We start from the raw sequence: 27,649 nt of genomic DNA, 5'->3' as shown, positions 1-27,649 counted from the left end.
ACACACACACACACACACACACACACACACACACAAAGAGTTTGAGATGCAGCCCTGTATTGTCATTGTGATTGTTAGCAAAAGCAGTTTCAGTTTCTTTCTGGAAAATGCAGCTGGATAACAACTAAGAGACATTTGCATAACACAACATTATTACTACATAAAAAACTAAAATTCTCCCATCACACAAACTAACCTTCATCTGTACGCAGATGTCTAATATTACATATTAATTGTTTGTTGTGAGTGCATATGCAGTGCAAGTCATTTCATGTCATTCAGAAATAAACACACACACATGCACGCATGCATGCGCGTGCTCGCACACACACACACACTTGCCCTTAAGCAAAGACCTCTTGATCTTTTTTGAGGATATAGCCTGACAGTCATTGTTTCATCATCCAGGTTTTCTTATTGAGCTGTAGTGCTGAGAAAGACCACCAGGTGTCTGTAGAGTGAAAGGGATGCACTTGATGTTACAGAAACAGACCCCAAATAAAGACTTGTATGATTTTCACTTGACCTGTTCCTCCTCTTTTGCTCCCTGCTGTGCCATCCTAACACTGCATTTGTCTCACACACGCACACACACACACACACACACCTCCATGCTAAAAGCAGCGCCAGCAGGCTCCAATACAGCAGCATTAGTCACACTGTCACCATGCAGAGAGCAGCCACAGGAAGCACAGGGACAATCACTTCAGAACTGACGTGTGAACCTTAGATTACTGATATCATAAAAAATACTGAAATCACATCAACATCAGGTGTTCACATTTACACAGACATATTTCCACATTCAGTTCATCACCCACATGTTCTGTTTTGAGTTTCATGAGCTGTTAATGTTTTTCATGAGTGAACGTTGGTATATAGAAAGTCTTAAAAAGCTACCTAAAGCTGCACTTGCTGCTTAAGCAGACATTTGACAACCACTTAGGCATGCAAGGGGACCAGATTAGCTGTTGTAAATACCTTTTTTTAGTGTTACAGGTTACTATGTTGTTCAGACAGCCACTCAATTAAGTGTAATTTCTGTGTCGGTGTAAAAAAACAAATGCTACATTGTGAATCCCTGCTGTATCTTGTAGCATTTGCTGCTGTTAGAGCTGCATAATTTCAGGCAGAAGGGACATTTTGATCTGTTACATGGATCCTCTCCCTGAACAGCTTCAGTCAAAGTTATACTGATCATGTTTTTACTGATGGTAATGGGGATGATAATGGGCATTATTGCTTTTGCTAACAATATGTTATGTCTTATTCTGTGTCTGACAGTAAAGGGGAGGCGGCAGCTATCGAGAACGAGCTACTGAAGGACTACAGGTTTGGACAACAGCAGCTGATAGAGATTTGGGGACAAGCATGTGCCCTCGCCATCACTAAGGTCTGCACACTTTTTATTTTCCACATCTTTGTCTTTAGTCTATATGTCTCTCTTTTCTTACTTGCCATGAAAACTCATTTCCTGTTTTAATTCATGCATAATACATATTCATCCAACCATCCAAATGTATGCGGTCATGGGTTGTTGCAGCCGATACTATCGCTATAAATAAAAGCTATGGCAACATCATTCCAGTACACTTTTACTGGAGACGTTTAATTTAATGTGATGTTATGCTTGCAAGCTCTTTTCTTTGGACCATTAAACCAGTGGCACCAAACACTGAACAGTGGTCGCCGTTTACTGTAAAGCATATGCGTGTCTGGTCTGCATTTTAGTGTGTTTAGCAGTTATCTTGCAAACCAGCAATTCAAATATTATCTTGCATATATTGTGTGATATATTTTCCATACGCTGAAGAGTTTTATCTCCGCTGCTTGGCTCTGTCTTTGTATTGAAAACGTCACGCAAAGCGTTTTTTTTTTTACCTTTCAACAATCTCTTAGTCAGTCAAGTCATGCAAATTTTTCCATTTACCATCCTTTTTTTGCATAAAGCTATCTAATCCAATACCACTGTTACAAGCTCAAGTCAAATAAAATCAAACTGTGGCCTCAACTGACACACTCCTGTGCAAATCCATTTAATAGCCTCCACTGTGTTATCACTCAGAAAACCCTCTGTAAAGGTCACACATTTTAGCCCCCCCCCCCTTTTTTTTTAAGCTGCTGTACATTCTGCACTCTGGGCCTCAGTAATCATTACAAAACTCAGTGGGATCCTGGTGTGACTGTTTGATTGTACAAGAGGGCAAAAAGTCACAGCTGCTGCTACTTACACTTTCCCAATTTGCATTAACTTCCATACAGAACGTCTGATTATTATTTGGGGGAAATGTTTTAACTTTCTGTGACATTTGCTTCCAAACATTTGAAGCTGCTCACCTCAGGGCAGAACACCTGAGCTCACTCTGTGGCAGCGCTCCTCAACCACACCGGTCCAGAACCACAGATCTTCTTCTCTGTGGTCTGGACTGTGTCAAGCCAAGTCTTTGTGTGTGTGTGTGTGTGTGTGTGTGTGTGTGTGTGTGTGTGTGTGTTTGTGTGTCAGTGAAGGGCTGTTAGGAACACATGTGGTTCCCTTTGACCAGACCACTGGCTTGGTTTACTGCCACACTGGTTTCCTCAGTGGGCTCTTCAGGCTGTGATGAATAAGAGTCTGAGCTACAAGACACATGAAACCCGGCGCTGCTGTCAGGGGGAGGGATGAAGAGAAAAAGGAGGAAAGAGACAAAGACAGAAACAGAGACACAAATGAGTGCTTTACAAAAAAATTATAAAAACATGGAGTGAGCTGATAACAGCAGTTAAATAGCCTACCATTTCTATAATGTAAAAGAGACACAGACAGAGATTTGTAGAATAATAAACAGTGAGATGTTACAGCAGGAGGTATAAGAACATTGTTTTTCCACAATGAAACATCATTGTAATATCAGAGATGTCATAATTTCTTGAGAACCAGGGGTTCTTGTGCAAAAACTGATTTTTATGGTTAGCAAACAGTTGCTCATGTACACTTTAGCATTCAAGGAGCAACATTATCATTCATTTGTTTGTGTCTACCTGATGAATGAAACTCTAATATTAACTCTCTTTTAGATCTGTTTTTGGTCTCAACCAACTCCTGAGAAAAATATCTGGCTCTTTAGCTGCTACTTGCTCCACTGTGTTCACCAGTTTTTTGAGTACTTTGTCTCTCTGCTGTTTAGTGCTGAGCAGTTCTTTTTATACAGCTTTTTCACAAAAAAAAGTTCCCTGCAATGACTAAACAGCCCAGTTGCCAGAGTTGGCAATGCACGTTTTTGTAAACCACCGGTACCTTACATTTGTACATTGTATGCATATTGTAATAACATTTCTGAAGTGCTGTAATTCAGATTACATGTATACAAGTTGACAACAATATCTGATTAATTTTTAAGGAGATATTGGGACATTTCCATCCATGTTAGTTGCAACAAAACTGGATTTTTTCTGATGACATCAGGTTATTTCCAGCCATATTTGTGGCGTTAGAAAACTGGTATTTTTTTACCAAAATGTTGGGACATTTCAAGCCCTGTTTGTGGCAACAAAATTGGGTATTTTTAATGACACATTGGGACATTTCCAGCTGTGTTTTCATGGTGACCAAACCACATATTTTTTTAGCCACACGGGACATTTCCAGCTGTTTTGTGGAATTAAAACCAGGTATTTTTAACATTTAAAGTCCGGTTTGTGGCATCCAAACTGGATTTTTTTTTAATGACACATCAGAACATTTTTAACTGTTTGATGAGTCCAAGACAGTTATTTTGAGCCAAAACTGGATACTTTCCTACCCCTAAACAATTGACTTTGTGCCTAAACCCTACTATACCTTAACAACAATGTTGTAACATAAAGTTGAAAATTGAAATGCAAAGAAAAGTAATATTTAAACATATCTGCTTCATATAAGTACAAATTTATCATGTCTGAGGTTTGCAGAAACTAAAATGCCAACATATATTTTTGTGATTGGGATGGACCAAAAAATAATCAGAGCAGTGAGAGTGAAACATAACAGTTAAGTTGCTGTTGGACGGCTAAACAATGAGCAGAAACTCACTATAAATCTCCTTATAGCTGCAGATTCAGGTGATAACTCTCTGTAGGTTCATCACTGGGAGCAACATCTCTCACATTACACATAGCAAAACTTGTAAACAGCTGCTACAAGAAGAGGTTTTCTTTTTAAAAAAATCCTCTAAATTCCCTGTGCAGCACAACAGAGAAGACTGACTTGAGCAGCTAAAGAGCCATTTATTTCTCTCAGGAGTTGGTTAAGACCAAACCAGAGCTAAAAGTAGTGTGAATATTGTACTTAAATTTGACAGATGGCAAAATTAACAACAAATGAATGATAATGTTGCTTTGTGTCAACTGTTTGTGTAAATAAGCAACTCTCTGCTAATGAGTGCTTCATATCAATTTTACAAGGTGATAATATGCCAATATTGTGTTTGTAGCTTGTTGCGTGGCCCTCGGGTGTCCAAGAAAAAAAAAATAATTTAATGCAGGTTTAACTAGTGTTTGTTTAGTGATGTTTTAGTCATTATTGCATATATAATTGATTCTGTTCTAATAAATTTGTTTAATTTGATAAGAGATCATATTAAACACTACAACTCAATATTGTTTAACTAAATAAAAGCTACTACAGTCTTGGCGAGGGGTGAGAAACACCCAGACACAACAGCAACGGTTTAAAGAAAGTAGAAATGGAAAAGAGGAGAGCTGAGACAGGCCGAGTGGCAGCATCAGAGACTTTATGTTCTCCCCTCAGAGTGTGTGATTAAACCCACCACATCCACTTCCCCTCTATTATCATCAGCCACTGCTGGCCCCATGCCTGGCCCTCCACCAGCAGCCCCAGCAGCATAGCCTTACTAGACAAACATGGCCTGGATGCTGTGGATCCCTGCTGCCCACAGCCGCCAGCAGCACGCTACTGCTTACATGACATCACTGCTATTTCAGGAAAATTACAGTAGAAGGAGATGCAGACAGTCTGATTTTGCTGGTTTCACCGCTGGCCTACTGCTCTTGGCTTCCAAGTATACCACACAAACATGCGTGTGCTCACACACACACACACACACACACCTACACGTCTGGTTGCCAGATAGATTATAAGGTCGTCTGTAAGTAATCCCTTTACTGTTCCAGCAGCCGCAGCCACCAGGTCCAGACTGTGTGTTTCAGTATCAGTCTGACGCTTTTCAACACCTGGTGGAGTGGAGAGGGGAGATGTTTTTCTTACCACACAGCAATAACCTTTGTCTATAGTTTAAAGGAGCCCCTGGACTTTAGGTTGGTTCTCTAGTACAAATATTAAAGGCACTGTTTTTCTGTAGTGTATTTGTGTTTTTAGGACCCTGAAAGTGTTTTCTCAGGCGCAGTGAGTGTTTCAGGTTGATTGGAGGTGAAAGAACATGTGCCTTTAACATTTATTTCTGAGAGGTATTCCCCTCTGAGACCTTATTACAATCAAGACAGACACATTTCTAGGTGTGTGTGTGTGTGTGTGTGTGTGTGTGTGTGTGTGTGTGTGTGAGAAGGGGAGTCCCAGCAGCATGGATGGATTACAAAACGGGCCTACCAGGCAAAGGCCCAGGAGTCCAAAGTGTTAAGACCCCCCTTCTCCTTTATCCACAAACTGTCACTCACATATTAACACATACAGACCATCGAGGTTATAAAAGGAGAAGTCATATTGCGTAATAAAATTTGGGTACAACACATGCGCAGTAAAATCAGGGGTTCATACACAGTGTTATTGATAAATTTCTATGGCTTTTCCCTGACATTTTCCTGACTTTTCCATGACTTTGAAAAGTTTATCATAGTGAGAAACAGTAATAACAGATATTATCATTGGATTTTCTTTTTTTTTTAAATTTCCGACCTTGAACACATAATTTGGGATTATCCAGGTTTGTGAAACAAAATTCCATGACTTTTCCAAAACCTTCAGGTTACATTTAGGTTTCAAAAACTTTTCCAGGTTTGGAATGTACTATTTGCAAATTCCATGACTTTTTCATGAGGTTTTCTTGACTGTACAAACCCTGAAACTCTGGTCTGCACTTGCTGAAAGGCTCAATAGCTGGCTGTGGGTCAAAATATATAAAAACAAAATGGGTTAGAATCATTAATAAAAGACCAAATGCAAATGCCTTTTATATCAAAACATTTTGTCAGCTGCCATTCATTTGAGTAATACCCGAAAAAATTTTCCTCTGACCCAGCACACCTAAAGACACTAAAAAAAGCCCGAACAAACAGCACCTGAGTGGACACCATCCATTTATTTCTAGTGCCATGTTTTGTAACCCACCAACATAGCAGCTCCAGTTACATCGCACATGCATTATACTCAAGCCCCCAAACGCCGGGCTGCGAAGCCAGTTTTACATAGTGGTCAAAAGTGGAATTACACATCACATGATGCCATGGGGCCAAAAAGATTTTCCCATTGACTTACATTGTGAAAGAGTTGTTTGTAAATCAGTGGATAGATTTTTTGAGTCTCAAAACCCTGCAGAAAAACTAGATCATCATCAGGATTTGATCCATTTGGTCAGATAACATTTGTAAAGTCTAGAAGAGCCACACAATTTAATCATTTTATCCCCATCCAAGTTAGCAGAGTGCTAAACCAGAAACCAACAATTCGTCCGAGGAAAGTTAGCCACTCGGCTGCCACAAGTCTCTAATTGCAGAATAGCAATAGAATAGAAACTGCAGAAATAGCATCCAATAGCAATCCAGCATTTTTGGCTTCATTCACCACTGAAAAATGTTCCTAGGAATCGATGGGGCCCTGCCTGCTGTATTGAAGTCTCTCAATACATCCTAGTAGTTCTCATGGGGTCAAACACCATGTCCCAGACTTCACTGAACAACCTTGATACTGATCAGGACAAGACTCAAAATGACAACAAAGAGACACAAAAAGACCACAAAAAGAAAAGATCCAAAACAACAACTAAAAGACAGGCAAAACCACCATAAAGTCTGATCTTCTTGCTCCCATGTACAGGAAGTGCCTATCTGTGCCTCATTGTCTCATGATCTGCCCATGCCTCGGACCCTTCCTAAAGCTTTGTCCTAAAGCTCATATGCTGAGAGTGTTTGTTATCAATAAAAATTGAAAGCAATAACATCTGGAGTATGCCCTCTATTTAATTTTTATTTATATAACTATGGATATAGGGCAAACTTTGCTTTAGGCCTTTAATGACATGCACACTGCAAACTAAGAAAATGTCAAACGTTCTCCAGAAGAAGAGATAAAAAGAATCAACCCACAAACCTGCTGAACAGATGCAACAAACCATCTGTCTGCACTTGTAGGAGCCTCCTCCACATCAAAAATATCATAAATATCTCAAACACTGGAAAACATTTCAACAAGTTTATTAGCCTAAAACAGACTCATAAAACTTTGTTTTCCCAAAACATTACTGTGATAGCATGTCACTTGTTGCCAAGGCAGTTTGAACTGTTTGAGATTTTTATTGAAGCAAAATGACATTATTTTGGAATAAAGTGTATCACAGACTTGTATTAAGATATTTCATTTAATATAAGGAAGCTGAATGGAAGCTGTCATCACTGCTGACTAAAAACCATAAGACTTAAGTGAGTTTTGGCCATGATGTCGCCTTTTTCTTAGTGTGTAATATATCAAAAAGCACAGAGTTAGGTCATACTTGCAAGGTTTTTTAACATAAAGTAATTAAAGCAGCCGTAAAATTCAGTATTTACCTGAACAGTGCCTTTGAAATCCCTCCTCTTTTCACTGAAAACAGACAAACAAAAGAGCATTTTCAACCCCAACGCTGAAGAAAGAAACCTATTTGAAATGCTCTTTATCTCTTTTGCTAATTGCTTTCTCTATTTCAGCGAACCGTTCAGATTCTGGATATCAGAGTAAATGAATAGTTGGGATAGATATGCGCTAGAGTAAATCAAGCTTCTGTTTCAAGTGAAATGAGACAAATGCTTCAAAACATATCAGAGCGCTGCCTGAATTGATCCAGCCGGCTCCCTTTATAGCTGCGTACCTTCAGCAGTGTGTGGCTCTAATGGTTTCTGCAGCAGCATGAAATGGCTCCAGCACTGATATCACTGATCCTCCCGACGGCCCTCAACATTTAGAGAAAAGGCCATTAAACCTGCTGACGTAAGTTTTTGTATGCTAAAAAAGTATGTAGGGATGTAAGAAACAGAGAAACAGTGAGAGTACAAATGCGAGAAAATAGCAAGTTAAAGCTTGGTTTTGGTTTCAACCATTTCTACGAAAAATGTTAACGTAAGATGCTGCACTGTTTACCAGCGACTCCCTAACTTAGTCTTTCTGACATTTTGAGTTAAACGAGTAGTACACCAACACATCCTCACTCCCAACTTGTCATTGGACCTACACTAAAACTATGTTTTGAAAGTTCAGGGACAGCGTGTCAAATTTATGCTTGTTACATGCATAGTCTTTTATCAATATAGAATTCCGCTTTAACATGAAATGTACAGCGTGCGCTCCATGGATGCATACGGTCTCTATTTTAAATAAACTTAAACTGAACATCTGTAAAAACTTTGTTTTTGGTTTTACTTCCTTAGGTTTGGGCAGCAAAAGCACATGGTAAAGTTTAAAAAGGATCATAGTCTAGCTTAAAGAGTACATTTGTTACTAACATAATTTAATGTCTTGTTTTTGGTTTTTGAGTGGACCCCCGAGAGGAATAGTCATTATTTTGGTAACAATTATTAGGGATCCCGAAAAAAAGATAAAGAATGTCATGCAACATATGTCATCACTGCAGTAGGCTACACATACTCGCACACAACTCTGTTTTTAAAAATAATGACTGACTTTTGGTTTTACATGGGAAATGAACAGTCTTCCAGGTTTAATGTCTGCAGTTTCTGACATTTTTTGCTCTTTAAACTTATACTTAATACTGCTTGGAGCGTCTAAAAATACTGCCGCCCGGTGCATAGCACGATAACAATTAGCAAGTGTCTCGCTAACTGTTATCGAGAGCCATTGACCAAGCATTTTTATTTTACAAGCTGGGAGTGAGACCAGCTTGAGTATACAGCAGGTTTATCAGAGTGATTTTGCTTAAAATAGCTGCCTGCTGCAACTGGAAACATGGTTGAAAGCCTTAAAACCAAAACAATGATCCAAAATAAACTGAAACACAATCTGTAGATCTGTTAGGAATTTCACAGTCAGGTTATACTTATCTGTTGGTTCATCATTTGAGGTGACCACTCTCATAATACACATCATTTGATCCCTTATTAACAGAAATATTAATGCAATTTTAATGCAGGTGATATTAAGTGAATTTATTTGATAATACAAGCCATTACGATGCACTTATTGGTGCAAATTGTGGTATTCCTTAAAGTTTACTCTTCTGTTCCTTTATTCCATATATGTCTTATTTTAGTCTTGTCTGGTTCACAGTATGTAGACTGCTGGTATAAGCCTGTCATTGACCGACTAGCTCAAACAGAATAATCCTTCTCTGAAGCTTACTGTGTGTTACTGTTTTGGAAATCTCTCTCTGTATGTGAAACTAGTCGCATTTACACTTCATTTTAGCGTTGTGTATGAAACAATAACCTCTGAGCTAGCAACCCACACACAAAAACCTATTTGTGTTCAGTAACATTTTCTTTTATGGGTAAATGCCAGGACTCGCCTCCCCCAAAACAAGTTCCTCCCTACACTATTTTGCAACAACATCGTCACTGCATCCTGGACTTGCATCACCTCCCCGGACAACTGTGATTGGTTCAAAGATATACAAACAACCTGGAGTGTTTTTCCCCTTAGTGCGGCATTATGATGGGCACAGCCAGGCCGATCTTGAGCGCTGGCCCAGCGTGAGATAAGTCTGTCTATATACGGCTAATTTTATTCTAATGACACCTATATGGGCGAGTTCACAGTGGGAGACAGCACTATCAGAGATGGTTAGCCTTAATAGCGGGTTGTTGTAATTACAGTTAGCTTTTCTCCCTGAGGAGCTGCTCAGACCAGAGAGGCTGACATAATGCCACACACACACACACACACACACACACACATGCACATACTGTATCCACAGAGTGTGCCACTTTAAATTAACTCAGTGCGATGTGTCATTAACATCAGATTACACAGTGTGAAACTAACCAATGGCTTCTCATATGAGTGAAAGACGCAGCCCTGTTTTACTGTCTTCCACTTTTACTTTCCACTTTCTGTCTCTCTTTCCTGATCTATTCCTCTCTGCTCCTCTGTCCTATTGTAATATTACGGTTATCCCTGTGGCTCTCAGCGACCATAACCCTCTCGCCTCCTTCTCATTGAGTCTGTGTGATGATTTCTCAGCTGAGTCGTTACGATGGAGGTAACGGCTGCCGTCTCATCTCCGGCAGTCATCGCTCTCGTTAATGCACTCTGAGTCTTGTTATATCCAATTAAACAATGTGGGAAACGGTCTATCTTTCCATATGAACTTTCTCCTGGACTGAATACATTAGTTAAAGTGGACGCAAATGGATCTTATGTGGGGCTGCAGAGTCTCGCCTCTCTCAAGCTCATCTCCTAAAATTTGGAGGCCAGGGATCAACAGTGTGGAGTCTTAATTTGAGTTGTGTAACATGGACTTCATATTACAGCCTGCAAGTTATAGTGTAATTAATTTGTAATCATGGTGCATTTATATAGCCTAATAATTTGAAATACTTATGGGTACACTAATACTTTCATGGAAGTCTTGTAATAAAGGGCTAACAATTTGTAAATTATGGTGTATCTACTTTTTGAATTACATGACACTTATAAAATAATTACAGAGTAGAGTTTATGAGAAACCACTTTAAAAAGACCAGAAATATTTGGTTTTTATTATTATGAGGAGGTCATAAATTTATTATGGAATACAGTTACGTGCATATAAAAAGACAAAATAACAGGTGTAGCTAGTCTACAATAGATAAATTACATGTATAGATTTAAAGGCCCCTTTCCCCGTAGTAAGTATATTTTAAATGGGTCTCTGTCCCTGTCAAACAAGGAAAAACAAATACACAGTTCTTATTTTTGTGACACTCCTTTAAAAGGAACACACAGAGATTAAATGAGTGATCACTCATTATTTTTATCATGTAAAAAATGTGGCCTTTTATGTGGGATTTTTGCAATATTTTTTTTGCCCCTGAGCCAGATTTTGGACATTCAACCCTACTAAATTTTGAAATGAATATTTATCTGATACTAACTTATACAAATGACACATAAATAAATACCATTTTATCGAAATGTATTATGTGTTGTAAGATCTATTAGTATTTTATGTCTTCTTTTCATAAAAAGAGCACCTGTCCATCGGCGTTACTGTCATTGGCTGGCTAACGTATATGATATATATTTTTAAAAATGTGACAAAATGTCATTTTCAAGTAGGTAATTCCCATCACTTTGTTTATTGTGATAGGAAAACACACGTTTATAGAGTGCTCCAGGATTGAGTCCCAAAACCTGGAAAAGAGTTAGCATTTTAGCACTCCCAGTTTCCCTCTTCTTGAAGTCAATGGTTTTTCTGAATTGGATTTTGTTTGCCTTTTGATGCCTGAAATAAGGTCGGTGGTTAAGTAGTTGTAGAAGATTTTAACATTTTGCTGTACAACATAAAACACATAAGTAAATATTTCATGTACAAACTTTGAAGCTTTTATGTGTCTTTAAAAAGGCGGCTGCTAACAAGTGGCTAAATAAGACTACAAAACGTCAACACGCTACTTTTGTAAATTGCAACTAGGCTTCAAAAATCCTAAAAGTGGTGTTCATTTGTGAAGATTATCTTGCTGAACAAAATGTTTAAGTATCATAACGATTTGTTTGCCACAGAGAATGTTTTCTGCAATGATCCAAAATCCAATGGAAAAATCTCATGGGCTTTTTGACGAGGGAACCAAGACGCTAACTTCTGCGTTTCGAAAAACAAACAAACAGTGACATCATTATTAATTTAGTTCTAAATAAGTACAAAATTGTTACCCCACTTTTTAAAGAGTTTTTGTGTTGTTCTATTAATACATGGCCCTGCCATTCTTTTATATGTGCCCCATCATTACAAAATACTTGCACTGCAATTTATGGGCTGTGCTCTAAAGCGTTACTGTGAACTGCAGTCGTGGACTATTAGTAGTGGTGACACAACTGGGCTAATTAGTTTTACAACTTGTGTTCTAACTCACATTTAATTGGACAGGATTTCCAGAAGCCTGCATGGACTGTCTCGCTCAGTTCAAGCTCTTTTTGTGAAATTACGTTGTGACCTTCAGCGATGATGAACAATCATTTTTGTAAAATGCAGAAACTCTCAGTAAAACTGAACAACTTCTGTGCTTTGAAGAATGTGTGGAAAATGAAGGCAGACACCTTTGGGGCTTTCTGTAATGATCATGACTGAGTGCACACACTCAGCACTTCTGTTTAGGTGTTGGAGATGGAAGATTAGCCACTCAGGTTGACAGATCCGCAGGCGAATACCTGTCTCGTTTACGAAGGTGTAGGGTGATTTACGAGGGAATATGCGGCCAGTAAATGAGGTGGATGCCAGCAACCGGGTGCTGCCTGGGCCGAGACGGAAAGTGTGTTACATATACAGAAGCATCCCATGGCGAGGACACTGGTATTTTTTCCACTGCTGCAGGGTTATTTTAATGAGTTTGGACCTTTTCTCATAGACGGAAGAGACAATATAGCTGGTGCCATTTCCACCCTTGTCTGGCATGACTGGCATGCTGTGTTTAGGCACCCTGAGTGATGGAGAAGCAGGGGCACAGATCGGATGACATGCACTGAGTCTGAGGGATAAATCCTGATGACCATCTATCTTTCTCTTGCTTTGTCTCACTATTGTTCTCTATCAATAACTTGTCTATTTTCTCTCCTGTACATCTCTTATATCCTCGTGTCTTAAGCTTTTTCTCTCCCTCAGCCATCAGCTCCGGTTTCTAACTGGCTACCTCTTATTCTGTGTCTCTCCCAGGCCTACCCGCTCAGCTCTCTAGCAAAGAAGCAGCCAACAGTGCTGGTGATTTGTGGTCCAGATCAAAATGGCTCCATTGGCCTGGTGTGTGCCCGACACCTGCGCATATATGTAAGTAAACTAATGCACAAACAGAAACAATGGAGCGCATGCAACTTTTCAGCATAGTAAATGTCCATTATACTCCACAACACCTCAAATGACCCAAAGTACACACAGTCTGCTGCTTACTGAGTCATTTAGATGATACCACACTTAAAGTTTTAACATGAGATTTTTATGGTATGATAACCATCGATAACCAACAATACATCAGCACTTTCCTTATTCGATTACTGGTCAAAGTAATGACCAATTAATTGTTATTTGGTTGTTATTTTTTTTAGACATAAAAACATTGCTTATTTTATACAATACCAAATGTGTATTTTCTTCAGTCAAAGCTCACAGCAACATAGTGCATATACTGTAACGGCATTGCATGGCATATCGATTGATCGATTAAATTTGACATGTCTGATTCGGTTTACAGTCAAATACAAGCCGGTTTTGGTCTCTACAGCTGATTTCAATATTCATGACAACTGTATGGGGGGTGAATATTATACAACTCATCTGTTTACATTTTATCAAGGCTCAAAATTATGTATAATTAAGGCTGACAGGGCGTCTGCAAGACCTTGGTACAGTCTATTAGTCAGATCAACCCCTCGCTGATCCACAGCTCTAGCTCTCATCCAAATTTGATCACCTCAAGCACCAAAAGAAAAACTTCAGGCTTTAAACGGGAGTCCACAAACCAACAAGTGATGTCACAAAAATTATACCAGTTACTTTGTACAGTCTATGTTAGCGCTATAAAATGACCCTTAACAAAAAAAGAAAATACAAGGTTTTTAAGGTTAAACAAGCACCCTATAACCTTGAAACCTTTTTTTGTAAATGGATGTATGTGCAGAAAGTCTGACAGGCAGTCAAGGGACATGGCAAGGACGTGCACAGGTGAGATTCTCTGTCCAGCTGCATTAAAAAAATAAAAAAACAATTTATACAGACCATCGATATTCACACTATGGTATACCGTGAAGCTGTTATACCACTAAAGCCCTAACCACAATAGAAAAAAACAAACAAACTTTTAGCTTATGTCAGGACTACCAGGGGATCTTCTATACAGGCCCTCTGCGCTTAGAAAGTTCATTTCAGCTCCTGTAAATGACTCCGAGCAGTTATCCCATTACCCTCCCCGCAAGGGCACTCAGACAGTCATGATATCATGCTATTGTTACTCTCGTTAAAGTCGTCTGCCTCTTACGCTCGCCAGCCACGATATGATGTCATGACCATGATGTCTGCTCCTCAGGCCACATACTGACTGACATTTTGAGTCTAATTGTTTTTGGAGGCAGGATTCATCCTCTCCGAACACATTATAGATCAAGACTTCTTTTTCACAGTTCATCTCAGTTCTCGGTACTGTAGTCCTGCCACACTCTATGACTTTATTGGAGGGGAAATATTGGATATGTGTTTTTGGGATCTTTGGTTTAGGATGGAATGTATTTATACACTTTACCATGTGTGGCTGACACACTAGATTTACAGGGCATTGACAGTTTTGATTAAAACCATGTTAGATGGATTCTGGTGGCTCTCTGAGGAGTCTCTCTCTTCGCCTCCTACTCTGTGTTTTTCTCTCTTAAGGCCAAAGATAAGGTCAGAGGTCAGCTCAGCGGGAGATATATTTTACCCTGGCATTCCAGAAATGAATGGGAAGCTTCTCCATAACTTGTAAACAAATTAAAAAACTTTTTTTTGCTCTATTTCATCACTTTTTTATTGATCTGTTCTGTACTAATCATGTTTATCCCCTTTTTACTGTCTATTGTAAAACATTTTACTGCGTCTTGAAATTTAACTGTATAAAAACAATTTTATTCTTATAATTTTCAAAGTGTCTGCACTCTGCAGCAGGCCCACTGGGACCACACTTGTCTGACTTTGCTCTAACTAGAGAAACTTGAGTACTTACTTTGGACTGTGAACTGCTCTCCTGGTGTAAGAGTGTATGTTTTTCATGGTGTGATGTGATCCCTGTCAGCAGAAAGACATGCAAGCATACACGTGAGACACGCACATTAACACACACACACACACACACACACACACACACACACACACACACACACACACACACACACACGGCCTTGAGCCCTTGATGCGGAGCTGTGAATGTGATTAGACAGAGCATAGAAACGAATGATCAGCTGCAGGCAGGCAGGCCAACTTGCTTCTCACGTCACTCTGAGACGTCCGTGTTCACAAAAGCAGGTTGTGTCTGTCGTGAATCTTTGATTATTTCCACTGCAAGGTATATTAGAGGACACAATGCTGCATACCAAAAGACACAGATATCCCCTGATCAAAGCCAATATTGGATGAGAAGAATAAAAAAGTCCTATGCGCTTTAGTTCCGGTGTATTGTTCAGATTTAAACAAGTGGACATGATTTTATGTTTGGCTCAAAACATGGTGCTCTTTAGCAATACTTGTTACTATACAACCTAAAAGTTAAGAGATGTGAACTTGAATCACATGACTTGGACTCTAGTCAGACTTGAGTTACTGACTTGAACACCAATGCCTTATGACTTCACTTGCACTTCTGCCCTTTTGCTTTAAATACTTGAGACTTTTTCTTAAGACCAAAGATTAAAAAGTATATAATTTAAAATATTTGCCACAATTCCATTAATTTCACAAATCAACTAATACTATTTACTCCCAGCAAGTAGAAAGTTAATTCCCCAGATCTACTTTGCTTGAACCAATCCAACAGCATCCATTCACGTACACAACGGACTACCCTCACTATTACACACACAACAAGCCTTGATTTTGCATTTTTTCCCTGTTTTTTCTATGTTATTTTGTTTGTAAACCCATCATGTCATCTGATGTATTAAAATGTCTTTTCATGCCTGTTCCCACCTGTCACCTTTACTTCACTTAAAAAAGGAGGGGAAAAGCATTATTAAAAAGCTTAGCATCCAACAAAGTTGTAAAAGAGAACCATGAAGAACCTGAGCATCAGTTGAAAAAAGTGAGCAAATTGATATAAAAGACAATTTAGTTCATGTGCAAAAGCTACTCAGTGGTCAACAAAAGACAAATTAAAGTATGCAAAATGTGCAGGTAAAAAAGAAACATATAGTGACCCAATAACTTCTGAGTTTCATTGGACATTTAAAGTTGCACAAAGAACTAACTCGAGGCTAACATAAGCCTCATTTCCACTGCAAAAGCCTCCCACTAACACCCGCTAACATCTAACTTTTTAATGCAATGGGAATGTCTACAATCGGCATTCACATCTGGATCAAGGGACTCTGCAGTAGTCACAGGTTTTTATCGCCTCCAGCTCCAATCAGCACTGATGGGAACACAACACCCGGGTGAATGTGCCAATTTCAGCTCCATAACTGCCAAGATGCAATGACACACTGCAACTAATTACTGTTCATCTCCTCCTAAGCAGCTCTAAAACACTGACTTAAATTAGTCTGGAATGAGTTTGAAAGAAAGACTAACTAAGTAAGAGAGATATAAAGAAAAATTACCACGGTAAAGTTTTCACAGACCTCTTTCCATGCTGCTGTCTACTGCTGACCTGTTCTCCAGCATGTCTTTGACATCGAGCGAAACACCGATACACACATATACTCATCTCCTGCAGAGCTGTGTACAAGCTCTGCTTTCTAAAAGGCAAAGAGAAAGCAGGCTATAGCGTGTTTAAAAAACCCACGTGCAAGTGCTAATTTTGGTGGGAAAGCAGTAATAGTTAGTGAGTTAATGCTTAACTACTATTAGCTTACCAGCTAAGAAACTTTTTAACAAACTTGTTTTGACGAATAAAAAGATAATTTAAAAAGCATTCATGATTTTTGTAAATTTTACATAATTATTCTGTTGTTAATGTCTTAAAATTTGGTGTGGAGCTAATTTGGACTTGTTAAGGACCTGAAAATCACAGCATGGAACCTGTCAGTCTTGACTTGGGACCTGAGTTAGGATGTGAATACAAAGACATGAGACTTTCTTTTGATTTATCAAACAATGACTTGGCCCCCACCTCTGCCTAAAAGAAAAAAAACAAAAACTACAAAATATCTACTATTGTTTGAACAGACTGAAGCACAAAGTTTTTGTGACTAGGTGAAAAACACAGTTCTGACTGAAAGTCTGATGTAATGTCGAAACATTAGATGTCTCACCAGCTGCAGACCTCATCCCACCATTCCTAATGGGATGTGCACAAAAACAAAATGCTACAAGACTCCATCATCCCTCAGGGAGAAGAAGTGTAACCCTGTTAGATGTGAACATTAACTGGAAAAAGACCTTTTCTGTACCCTTTGCTTGTTTCTGTTTCACGCCTCATTTCTGCACATGCTCAGTGACACTGACACTCATTTCAAGCCCTTCTTCAGTTTCACACAGTTAGGTGGTGTAACTCCTGATGAGGTCAAGGGTACGCCAGGGCCGCTGGCTAGCCCCGAGGGCTACACACACACTACACAGACACACAGTGGATTGTATTTGGCTCTATTGCTCGCTCTGTGCTCTGTGGAGATCACGATGGAGATGACGTCAGGTGATGAGTGGTTGTGGATGTTTAATTGGTTTAGGATCCCCGAGGAAGCAGCAGTCAGTCTGACCTGACAGATGACTTCCTTTGTAGGGCAGCTTCAGCTTTGCCACGTCTGAAAGACCTGATTCTACTCCTTCATGTCATGTTTTTCACTAAAATCCACAAAAGTGAGTCTTGTGGTGTCGTTAAAGGAAAATTTATGGGATCAGCAAAGTCATTAAGATTGATCCTCTGGAGAACCTGAATGTCTGTACAAAATTTCATAACAATCCATCCTATAGTTGTTGAAATGTTTTAGTTGGATCTAAGTGGTGGACCAACCATTCAAGGATTAGTATTAGACTGAGTGATACTGCTGGCATGGCTAAGAACTATGACAGCAAGGTAATACTAATATGTCTTTTCAGAAGCAATGAACCAGGTTCTCTGCACAAGTTTTGCTGCCAACAGTTTTCATTGGAACTAATTTTTACAGAAGAAATAGCACTCCAAAGCACTGGAATGGATATCTCAAAGCCTGAGCACGTAAAATAAAACCTGTGTGTATGACCAGCCTGACCTCACTCCCAGGTCTAATGGTCTAGGTATCACTCTGTGTTTGCTCTTCACGCTCTGGGATGCAGCTACCATGATGTCAGCAAATGCACATGGTGTCAACCAACATGGCAACCAACGCCAGAATATCAAGAAACATGTATACTGGCATGATGGTTAGATTTTGGGGAAGAAGGCACATATTAAGGTGCAAAGAATAACTTTCAAACAGGAAGTGATCACTGGACTCCAGCATCAAAGTCTGGTTTGTTTCATCCATCCACCTCCTCCACCGCGCGCACTCTTGGTGCCTTTGTACTCCTATAAAGGCACCAACTAACTATGTTGTTACCAGCAGCTTTTCAAACTTCAGCACTGACGAAACTGACCGTTTGACAGTGCGCTCAGGTGACACCCTGCCCATGTGCGTATCGGGTGGATGCGGCAAATGCCGTCATGCCATCTTCAATCGTATAATAACACGTGACCAGTTCTGTCACGTTCTGGCCATGTTCTCACCTGACATGATCCAGTAGCGTTTCATGCAAACATCAAAGGCGTTGGGTCGTGTCAAACGGACTTTAACTCAACACAGATTTATTTTAATAAAACTTTGTCTTGTAACTACATTCCACATGACATATTTACGTTACAGTGAGTCTACCCCATAACAAATGTTTTTGTTTTCACACAAACCATGATCTTTTTTTTAAACTGAAAAAGTAGTTTTGTTTCCTAACTGCTGCTGTTTCACAATGTTAACCAGGTGTTACAATGTGTTTCACCTTGGAGACAGCTGTGCATCTCCCATAGACACCAGTGACCTGTGCATCAGTATCAAATGCTGAGTGAGCATGACAATGTATGTCATGACCTGGGAGAACAGGTGACATGGCTTGATACCCGGGGAAAGTGAGAAAATAAAGTAGTGAACTAGCCCTTTAAAGGCTATTCTGTAGATACTCATCAAGGCCCAGGAGTAGAGTCAACCATTAAACATTGTAAATGGAGCAGGGAGATTTTTTCTCTCATTCATTTTGAGATAATAAAATGCCTAAAAATGATGGTTACCAAGGGAAAGAAAATCATCTGAAGACTCATCATCCTGAAACCATAAAACATCAAATGTTGATTATGACTCATTCTACTTCTGCCAATTAAAGAGGCAAAATTTGTCATAAGAAAGGTAGGATAGGAATTTGGCGTAAACAGCATTACCAACAGACAATAGAGGAAGTACTGAACGGGACAACTAGAGACAGTGTCAGGTTCCCCCCAGGACCTTCATCTGCAAAATGTCAATGAAATTACTGACCACGAAGAGACTTAAAATTTCTACAAACACACACAAAACAACCACAAAGACAACTACAAAAACAGACATAACAACCATAAAGAGACACAAAATGACTCCTAAGAGACACTGAATCCACAAAATGATGCAAAACCACGAAAAAAAGTGACAAAACTACCTCTGCTACACAGAGGTAGTGAAGCGTGCTACATATTTATGCCCAGCTGCGTATTCACTCATTATCCGCCCATGCTAATTGAGAAGTAACAGAACTTCTGCTCCATTGATTTGCCAGCCACAGAGACTGAGGGGGGTTGTCACGAAGCTAGAGGTATTTTAAAAGCTCCTCCACTATCAAGGACTATGCTTCTGAGAAAAAGATAACATGAACTTTTTACGTGATTACACACACACACACACACACACACACACACCTACTAACAGTGGTTTCTAGGTTTTAAGATTTATCTTTGAGACAATGTAAAGGTCATAGGTCACAGGTGCTTCCTGCTGAGCATCACAGACCTTTCAGACAGCGGGTGTCTGGATTTCTACTCCTCTCGGCTTCCAGTTTATACGGGAAGTATTCATTCAGGAAGCAGACTGTAGAAAACCACAGCTTCTGATCACTTGACAAAAGTATTTCCACTTGTCATGAACTGAAGGCCAAGTGTATCATACACATTCAATCATGTCAGCGTTGGCTGATGTTGCAGCCTGCAGTGTCAATGTTATGTAACCTTTTCTCTATATTTTTGTGTCCGTCTCCTCCTTTGTGCCCCCTGTCTGACCTCTTTTGTTGTTTTTCTCTGTTGCCTCATCTCACGCAGGAATATGAGCCCACCATCTACCACCCTAAACGCTCCTCTCAGAGTCTACACCAGGACTTCACAGTTCAGTGTGAGAAGATGGACATCCCTTTCCTCTCCTATCTCCCCACAGAGGTCAGCAGCATTTTCACAGAATAACATTTTGTAAGAGCTTCAGTGGTTGTTGTTTGCTGTGAAGTCCTATTGTCACATTAAGATCTATCATTTACTTTGAAGGTTTACTATGCAAGAATTTTCAACATTCAGACTTGGACCCTCCTTCCTACAGCGCTTGTATGTACATTCAACCCGTTTTCATTTTCTGACAGTTTATCACCCCCCTCAATGTCTCATAGCACATCACAAAGTATCCTTTAGTATCTGTATATGATGCATGGATGGATTACTGAATGAGCCAGGCAAAGGCTCAGGGGCCCTTCATTGCCTTCACTTGCAAAATGTCACTCAAATAAACACGTACTAAAGCACAACATTATTACAAAAGTGGCAAAACAACCACAAAGTGAGACAAAAGGACTATTAAGCAGCACAAAGCAACCACTAAAGACAGAAAAATACTAAAAGTGACACAAGATTACCTCAAACAGACTAAAAGAGACTACAAAAAACAAACAAAAAAACAACCACAAGACTGAGTGTTTCATATAAACATAACTGTGCCCAGGGGCCCATTGTCTTATAATCTGCCCATGCACACTGTAAGTCATTAATATTGTCAAACAGTAGCAGTTAGATTTAGGCAACAATATAAGCAAAAAACCTGATTTAAATATGTAAAATAACTTGGTCTTGTACCTAATTAAGATACATAATGTTAGAACAATGCTGACTTTAGATTGCATGGGATGCACCTAAAGTTAGTTTAGTAAAGTTACATTAATACAATGTTGACTTCCTTTTTCTAATTGGATACAAACAACGCCGTCCTGGGTTAGTGTTAGTGTAAAATATTAGAACAGATGGGCTTAAACTGACGTTGAAAGCCTTGTTTGTCTCAAAGAGATGCCAAAGTGTGCCTTTTGCGTGAATATCACATGTTGACAAAGCATTTATACATAATGATGACCTGCGAATGAGAACAGGCTAATACACCACAAGCAACTTTACCACTGCAGGAACATTTAGTTTTAAGCAAAGGGCAATACTTTAACAGACTAACCAGGCAAAACAATGGCAACAGCTTTCCCAACAGAAAACCCTGTGTCACTTTTCATCTCCATCCTCTCCTTCAGTGCTCAGCGGCAAAAATTACAGCCAACCCCAAATTTACTCTCAATTTAAAACAAGCTTGGTGTTTCACCTTGCTATATTTGTGCTTTGTGGAGCTGTGTTTGCAATTTTTGTAATTTCCTTTTGGATGCGTGCTGCTTATGCTCTGACAACTGCCCACTACCTTTGAACAAAATCCTGACTGCAACTGTGCGCTGTTATTGGCTGGAGGCTGCACAACTGCCCAAAAGTGGCAGCCCATAAATGTCCCAAATATAGTAAAATAATTAGAAAAGTAAAAAAAAACAACATACAGACAGAGGGCAGAATCTTACAAATAAATACACTGCCACACACATTTAATGGGTCATAAGAGATGATTGAGAGATATAACTTTTGTAGTCTATACATTGTTTTTTTTTTTTTTAAAGAAAATCCTGCATAGTATACCTTTAAGGTACGTACTGCTGATTAATTTGTAACTAATGTATTAAAAAAAAGTATTTCAGCATTTTAGGAAGTGCGCTTATTTGCTGTCTTTCACGAGGAAAGAAAAGTGAGAAGATTTATACCACTCTCACTTACTCCCGGCAGGAAAGCAAATTAGCGTATTTCCTAAAATGTCACTGTTGCTTTGAATTGTGGCTTTGGATTAGATCATTGAAAAAGGTAAGAAACATGTTTTTGTATGCAACCCTTTTGAATGAAAATGAAATGTCGACTTGTCACAGCATTTGAGATTATTTGATATGCTCTCCTCTTTCATTATTCACCCTATAGCCCTCAATTATTCATGCCGAGGTCTGCTCTGTTCAGGTGCAGCTCATAAACGATGCCTACAACCTAGTGATTGATGCCATGATGGGCCCAGATGCAGACTGCACCAACATTAAGGAGCCCTACCCTGGTATTCTGGTCACCCTGAAGCAAGTCAAGGTCCCTATTGCCAGTGTGGATGTGCCCTCAGGTAAGTGTTCATAGAAACTGCAGATATCAGCTCAGAGGCTCAGAAACACAACTTGATAAATGGGCCTCCAGGCAGCTCCCCAGGAGCCTTGGCTCCCAGGCAGGAGTTTCCAAGTCTGGAGGCACACGTGGAGGATAAATCTCACACTACAGTCGGCTCAGTATGAGCTCATCATACCCCAAATACACCACCTAAGTGTGAGCTCAACAGGCCGAAAATCATCACAATCCTCTCCTTAAATCTCTCTCCCTCTCTCTGTCTCCCTCAGGTTGGGACGTAGAAGAACCGAGTCAGGATGGCATCAACCCAGAAGTTCTCATCTCACTCACAGCACCAAAAAAGTGTGCCATGAGTTTCTCGGGGAAGCATTTCTTGGCCGGACGCTTCCTGCCCTATGACATCCAGAAAAAATACGAGCTTAACCTCCCTGTCTTCCCTGGCACAGACTGTCTCATAGAATTGTAACACATGGGAAACATCAGAGCTGGTGTGGCCACTCCTCATTTTCAAAAAACATATGGTTAATCTATTCTCTTGTTTTGCATTTTATAGATTGTTCATGTGATTTAATGTTAACAGCTCAGTTGAGGAGAATCAGGCTACACCTTAGCCAAATGTGCTGTTGAGCTACAGTAGACGGATAATATTTAGAGCCTGTGGTTTGAGTTATGTCTTTTAGGGAAATGGCATGAGGAGTTTTTGTGTCAGTCTACCTGTAAAAGCTGTAGCATTACACTGTTTTCTGATTACTTTGCAAAAGACAGAACTTTTTTTTTTCAAAGTCAGCAAAGAAAGATGGATTTTCTATGACCCCAACCACTGGAGTGTTTGTTTTTTTTTCTTTCAAACTTTGAATGTTCTGATGCTCTTATGTTCTACTGACGTGTGTTGCTGAGATGAGATGTTGTGACGGTTGGCCATTTAGAAATTTCTCTTCATGTGTTTTTGGTTTGTTTGGTCAGCCTGCACTTCTGCATTACTTTTGTTTCAGTTACTTCATTAGCTGTTACAAAAGGCCCCAGACAGTTCTCGTTGTCCAATAAAAAAGTAATTTTAAAGGATTAACTTTCTGCTGTTTTGTTTTCCTTTACTAAAGCTACACTGATCAGTATATTTATAACAACACTTAGTAATATGACAATAAAATGACAGCCTGTGATTTAAAATCGGGTTGCTCATGATGATAAACCAAGAATCACAGAGCGTGGGACAGTGCCATAAAAGGTGTTTTTTGGGTTTTTTAAAAACCAAGACACGGCTGTGTTTCTTATTGGGATATTGCCACAAAAGGTGGTTCATCTTTTAGCAAGACATTGCTGCATTTTCTGACAAAATATCGCAACAGAAAGTGGTTGGTTTTATAAACATCGCTGTGAATCCAGCCACGATAGTGCCACAACAGGCACTTGTTTCTTATACTAAGACACTGCTGTTTTCTGATTAAATTGTGCCACAAAAAGCCATTGTTTTTTACAGAGACATCAATTTGTTTCCAGCCAAGATTGTGCTACCAAAACTAGGTATTCTAAGCCAAAACATAATCTTGTGTGCTTAAACCTAACTGCTCATAAAGCACGGCCTTTGTTTAAACATAAAGAAGCATAATGTTTAAGCATTCCCACTACATAATAACATATTGTAAATGTAACATATCTGTGCTTTGCAGAAACATACAATAGCATTTTCTTTTACTGGTGATTGGGATGAAAATACCAGATATTTTTCTCCGCAGCTGGTGGAGATCAAAACAGAGCTAAAAGGAGGCTGAATGTTGGATTTACAGTTATAAAGTGAACGGAAAACACAACTGCAAATGAGTGCTAATGTTGCTCTGTGTCTGCTGCACATTTAAATAAGCAACTGCTTGCTTACATGTTAGCCATTACATCTTTATATGGTGACAAATGATATGTTTTCAGCTTGTTCCACTGCCCCCAAGTGAACAAAAACTCAAGTTTTGAAGAGAAAGAGACACACTGAGACATTTGTCTTACACCCTTATAGCTGATATTATGCATAATAACATATGGCAAGGCTCTGATATGAATAATTAAAGCTGTAATAAAGTGTCCTTCTGTGTCGTGCACCAGGACACTTCAGCAGGGTTGCTGCTTTCTAAGACAAGCTCCTATCTTTTAAATAACGGTCACGAATCACAACGCCACCTAACTGTGCTACATGCACATCACATGCCATTACTGTTGTGCTTCTTAGGTGAGCACATGCTGTTACTTCTGTTTATTGGTTCCCAACTGGATTTGATTTGGTAATGAAAGCCATAAACAGGTGTGATCAGGCTATAATCAGCTGTGGAGGAAGGCCTCTCATTACCGAGCTCAGGGCAGCAGGCTTCAATAGGAATGACTAAGCGAGACTGCTCTGCTGTTTATGGATGAGGTAATGAGTATTTATACGAAGTTTAGGAGCTTCTTCTGAATACTAATGCACTAATGCCCGGTGTATATGTGTGTGTGTGTGTGTGTGTGTGCGCGTGTGTGTGCGCACATGTGTGAGTGGGTGTAGAAAGTCAGTGAAAAGGAATGTCGATCCGGTGGTATTAAATCTGTCAGAGGCCAACTGACTGACGAGGGTTGTAGAAATATGTCTGAGAGCTCAGTGGTCCTGTCTTTCATGCTTGTCCAATCCCTGACAGGAAACAACGACTTGTCACCACTCTGTCATCTGTGCTTTTCATGGGAGCCACTGAGTAACGAGCTTTGGAGTCGTTGGTGGCCCAGGGAATTGAACAATCATAACTGACAGTGACACTTGTAATATCCAGCGAGATAGTCAAACAGGGAGAAGAAATGTAGTCAAAAGATTTAGTGCAGAGGGGTTAACCTGGTGCTTTAATTGTGCAACACAAAAAAGATTAAATATGTGACAGTAACTAAAAAGACTCCGAAAACAAGTAGGTATAAATATTTTGTCAAGTAAAAGTTTCCTTGTTTAATGTTCCACTTTTACTCCTAATATTAACAAATTATTATTACTATTTTCAAATTTATTTGATGTTCATTTTTATCAGGAAAAGTAATAACTTATAAGTTTGACATGAGACTTGACATCCTCGTAAGATTTTGGCTATCATAACATCGTAAGTGTTGTCTTTTCCTGGTTTTAAAGGCTGCATTACAGTGAAGGGATGTACTTTTCTGAACTTACCAGTCTAAGCTAGCTGTTCTTTTATTTGTCTTTGCTCACTTAGTCATTATATCTACATTACTGATGATTATTTATCAATACTCATTGTGTAAATATTTTGTGAAAACATAAATTATCAGTCCTATAATACTGTCACAATAATGATATTGAGATATTTGGTCAAAAAATAGAGGTCTGTTCCCTCTCTGAAAAACGGTTTCAAAATGACTTTAAAATTATCCAGTATGACTAATTTTGACTGTGGTTGGGAAATTAAAATGTCCAAACAATGGTCACTAATATAACAATGTAAAATAAGGGGAAAAAGAAATTAAAGTTTTGCAACATAAATCCCTATCTATATTTTGGACTTCTCTAATTGTATTTTTTTCACTGTTGTTAAATAATGGATAAAAGTTATTATTTGGTGGAACTGCTAACAACTCACAGACATCTGAATTGTGACTAAAGGAGCCAAAAAGTTTGGGAATCACTAAACCAATCTTAAACAATGCAACATGCGCTAACAAAGTCCCAGTGTAGGTCAGCGTTCTCACTAGTCACTTTTAATCTTTATATACATTTAAACTTTAAAGGCATTTTAACTGTATATCCTTGGCTCAATGCCAGTGTGCCTGAAGTAAGCAAAGTGGTATCCCTTTTTCCTAAAGTTTTTTTTCTTCCTGTCAGTCTTAATCTGAAAACGGTAACCAGTGACTACTTCTGTGAGATGAATGTGGTCAAGTAAAAGACACAGTATTTCGCTGTAGTAAGCGATAATATAAATACTCAAGTAGATTCCTCCAATATGGAACTGAAATCCAGCTGTTTAGTAAAGTACTTTCTTCTATGGAATTGTGAAAACTTTGTCAGGTATTGAACTATAAATTCATGAATTAATTTCCGTCCTTGTCACACCAAACTGAATTAAGATGGAGACAGGGCCTCAATGTGTCACCATATAAAGATGTAATGGCTAACATGTTAGTGAACAGTTGCTTATTCACATGTGCAGCAGACACAGACGTATGTAAATATGTGAACAATGTCTTATTCAAGAGGTGGCCTTATTTTGAAAAGAAATTCTTTCAAATGTTGTTTAACACCTTTTTTTTCTATTTTAAACCTCGGGGGATTTGTTTAAGTGTTGAACCTATGTAACTTTTTTAGATTTCCATGGAATTCTTTTCCTTTTTTTTTCTTTTTTACAACTGTCGTTGCTAAATTACAACAATTGACAAAACGCGAAGGAGCCCGAGTACATTGCACCTCATAAGCACCTCTCGTGTCTGCGCTCTGTGGAGTTTTTCCTGAATGGCATGCCATATGACGCCACTTCCACTCTTTGGCAGTGCATCACCCTGCAATCAGCGACTGTTAAAAAGTTACAAAACTGAACCAGAAGTCGAACCAGAGGCAGAGCAGCATCTGGCACTGTCCTGCGTCTTGTGGGGAGACAAGAGATAAAAAGGAGTGAGACGGAGACAGAGAGATGGGGGGCCAAGAAAACATGACATTTGACAGAGGACAATTAGAGCTGCTGCCTTTCTTTAACACAGAATAAACAATGTGCAGTGCCTTAAGTTATCATCATTACTGACAAAAAATCATAAATGGTTTCAAACCACGTTTCTACATTTTGAATGAAAAACAAAAAGCCAATAAAGCATACAAAAGTACTGTAAACTCTTCTGTATTTGCACAGACACGTGCACACACCTGCTCTGTTGATAAAGATGACTACACTGGAGCAAAAGAGGATTACAAATCAAAGAAAAATGAAAATATTGTTGCAAAAATGTCAAAACTTATGAGCTCTTGCTTGGACAAGCAGGAAAACACCTTTTTATTTTCAGTAACAGCACCCGCGAGTGCACACTCTTCCTCCCTCCCGCTCTCTCTCTACCCCCACCATACCCTCACCTTTTTTTGGAAGATGATATGGGGGACCCAGATGTTACATTTCACTGGCCAATG

The 27,649-nt window shown here is 39.2% G+C and overlaps 1 protein-coding gene across 1 annotated transcript in view; it reads left to right on the top strand.

Annotated features, from left to right (window-relative positions):
* Nucleotides 1–23,540, top strand: part of yjefn3 (YjeF N-terminal domain containing 3) — a 71,121-nt gene extending 47,581 nt beyond the window's left edge. Inside the window, exons 3-7 of the mRNA XM_042483994.1 lie at nt 1,285–1,393; nt 13,044–13,154; nt 20,353–20,466; nt 22,378–22,528; nt 22,797–23,540. Coding sequence (XP_042339928.1) covers nt 1,285–1,393; nt 13,044–13,154; nt 20,353–20,466; nt 22,378–22,528; nt 22,797–22,993 — 682 coding nt within the window. The 3' untranslated portion in view covers nt 22,994–23,540. The remainder of the gene's footprint in view (nt 1–1,284; nt 1,394–13,043; nt 13,155–20,352; nt 20,467–22,377; nt 22,529–22,796) is intronic.
* The last annotated feature ends 4,109 nt before the right edge of the window (nt 23,541–27,649 follow it).

Source organism: Plectropomus leopardus, chromosome 3 (genome assembly GCF_008729295.1).
Source record: "Plectropomus leopardus isolate mb chromosome 3, YSFRI_Pleo_2.0, whole genome shotgun sequence".
NCBI lineage: Eukaryota > Metazoa > Chordata > Actinopteri > Perciformes > Serranidae > Plectropomus > Plectropomus leopardus.
Note: the sequence above shows the minus strand (reverse complement) of the source record. Positions and strands in the feature narration are given on the sequence as shown.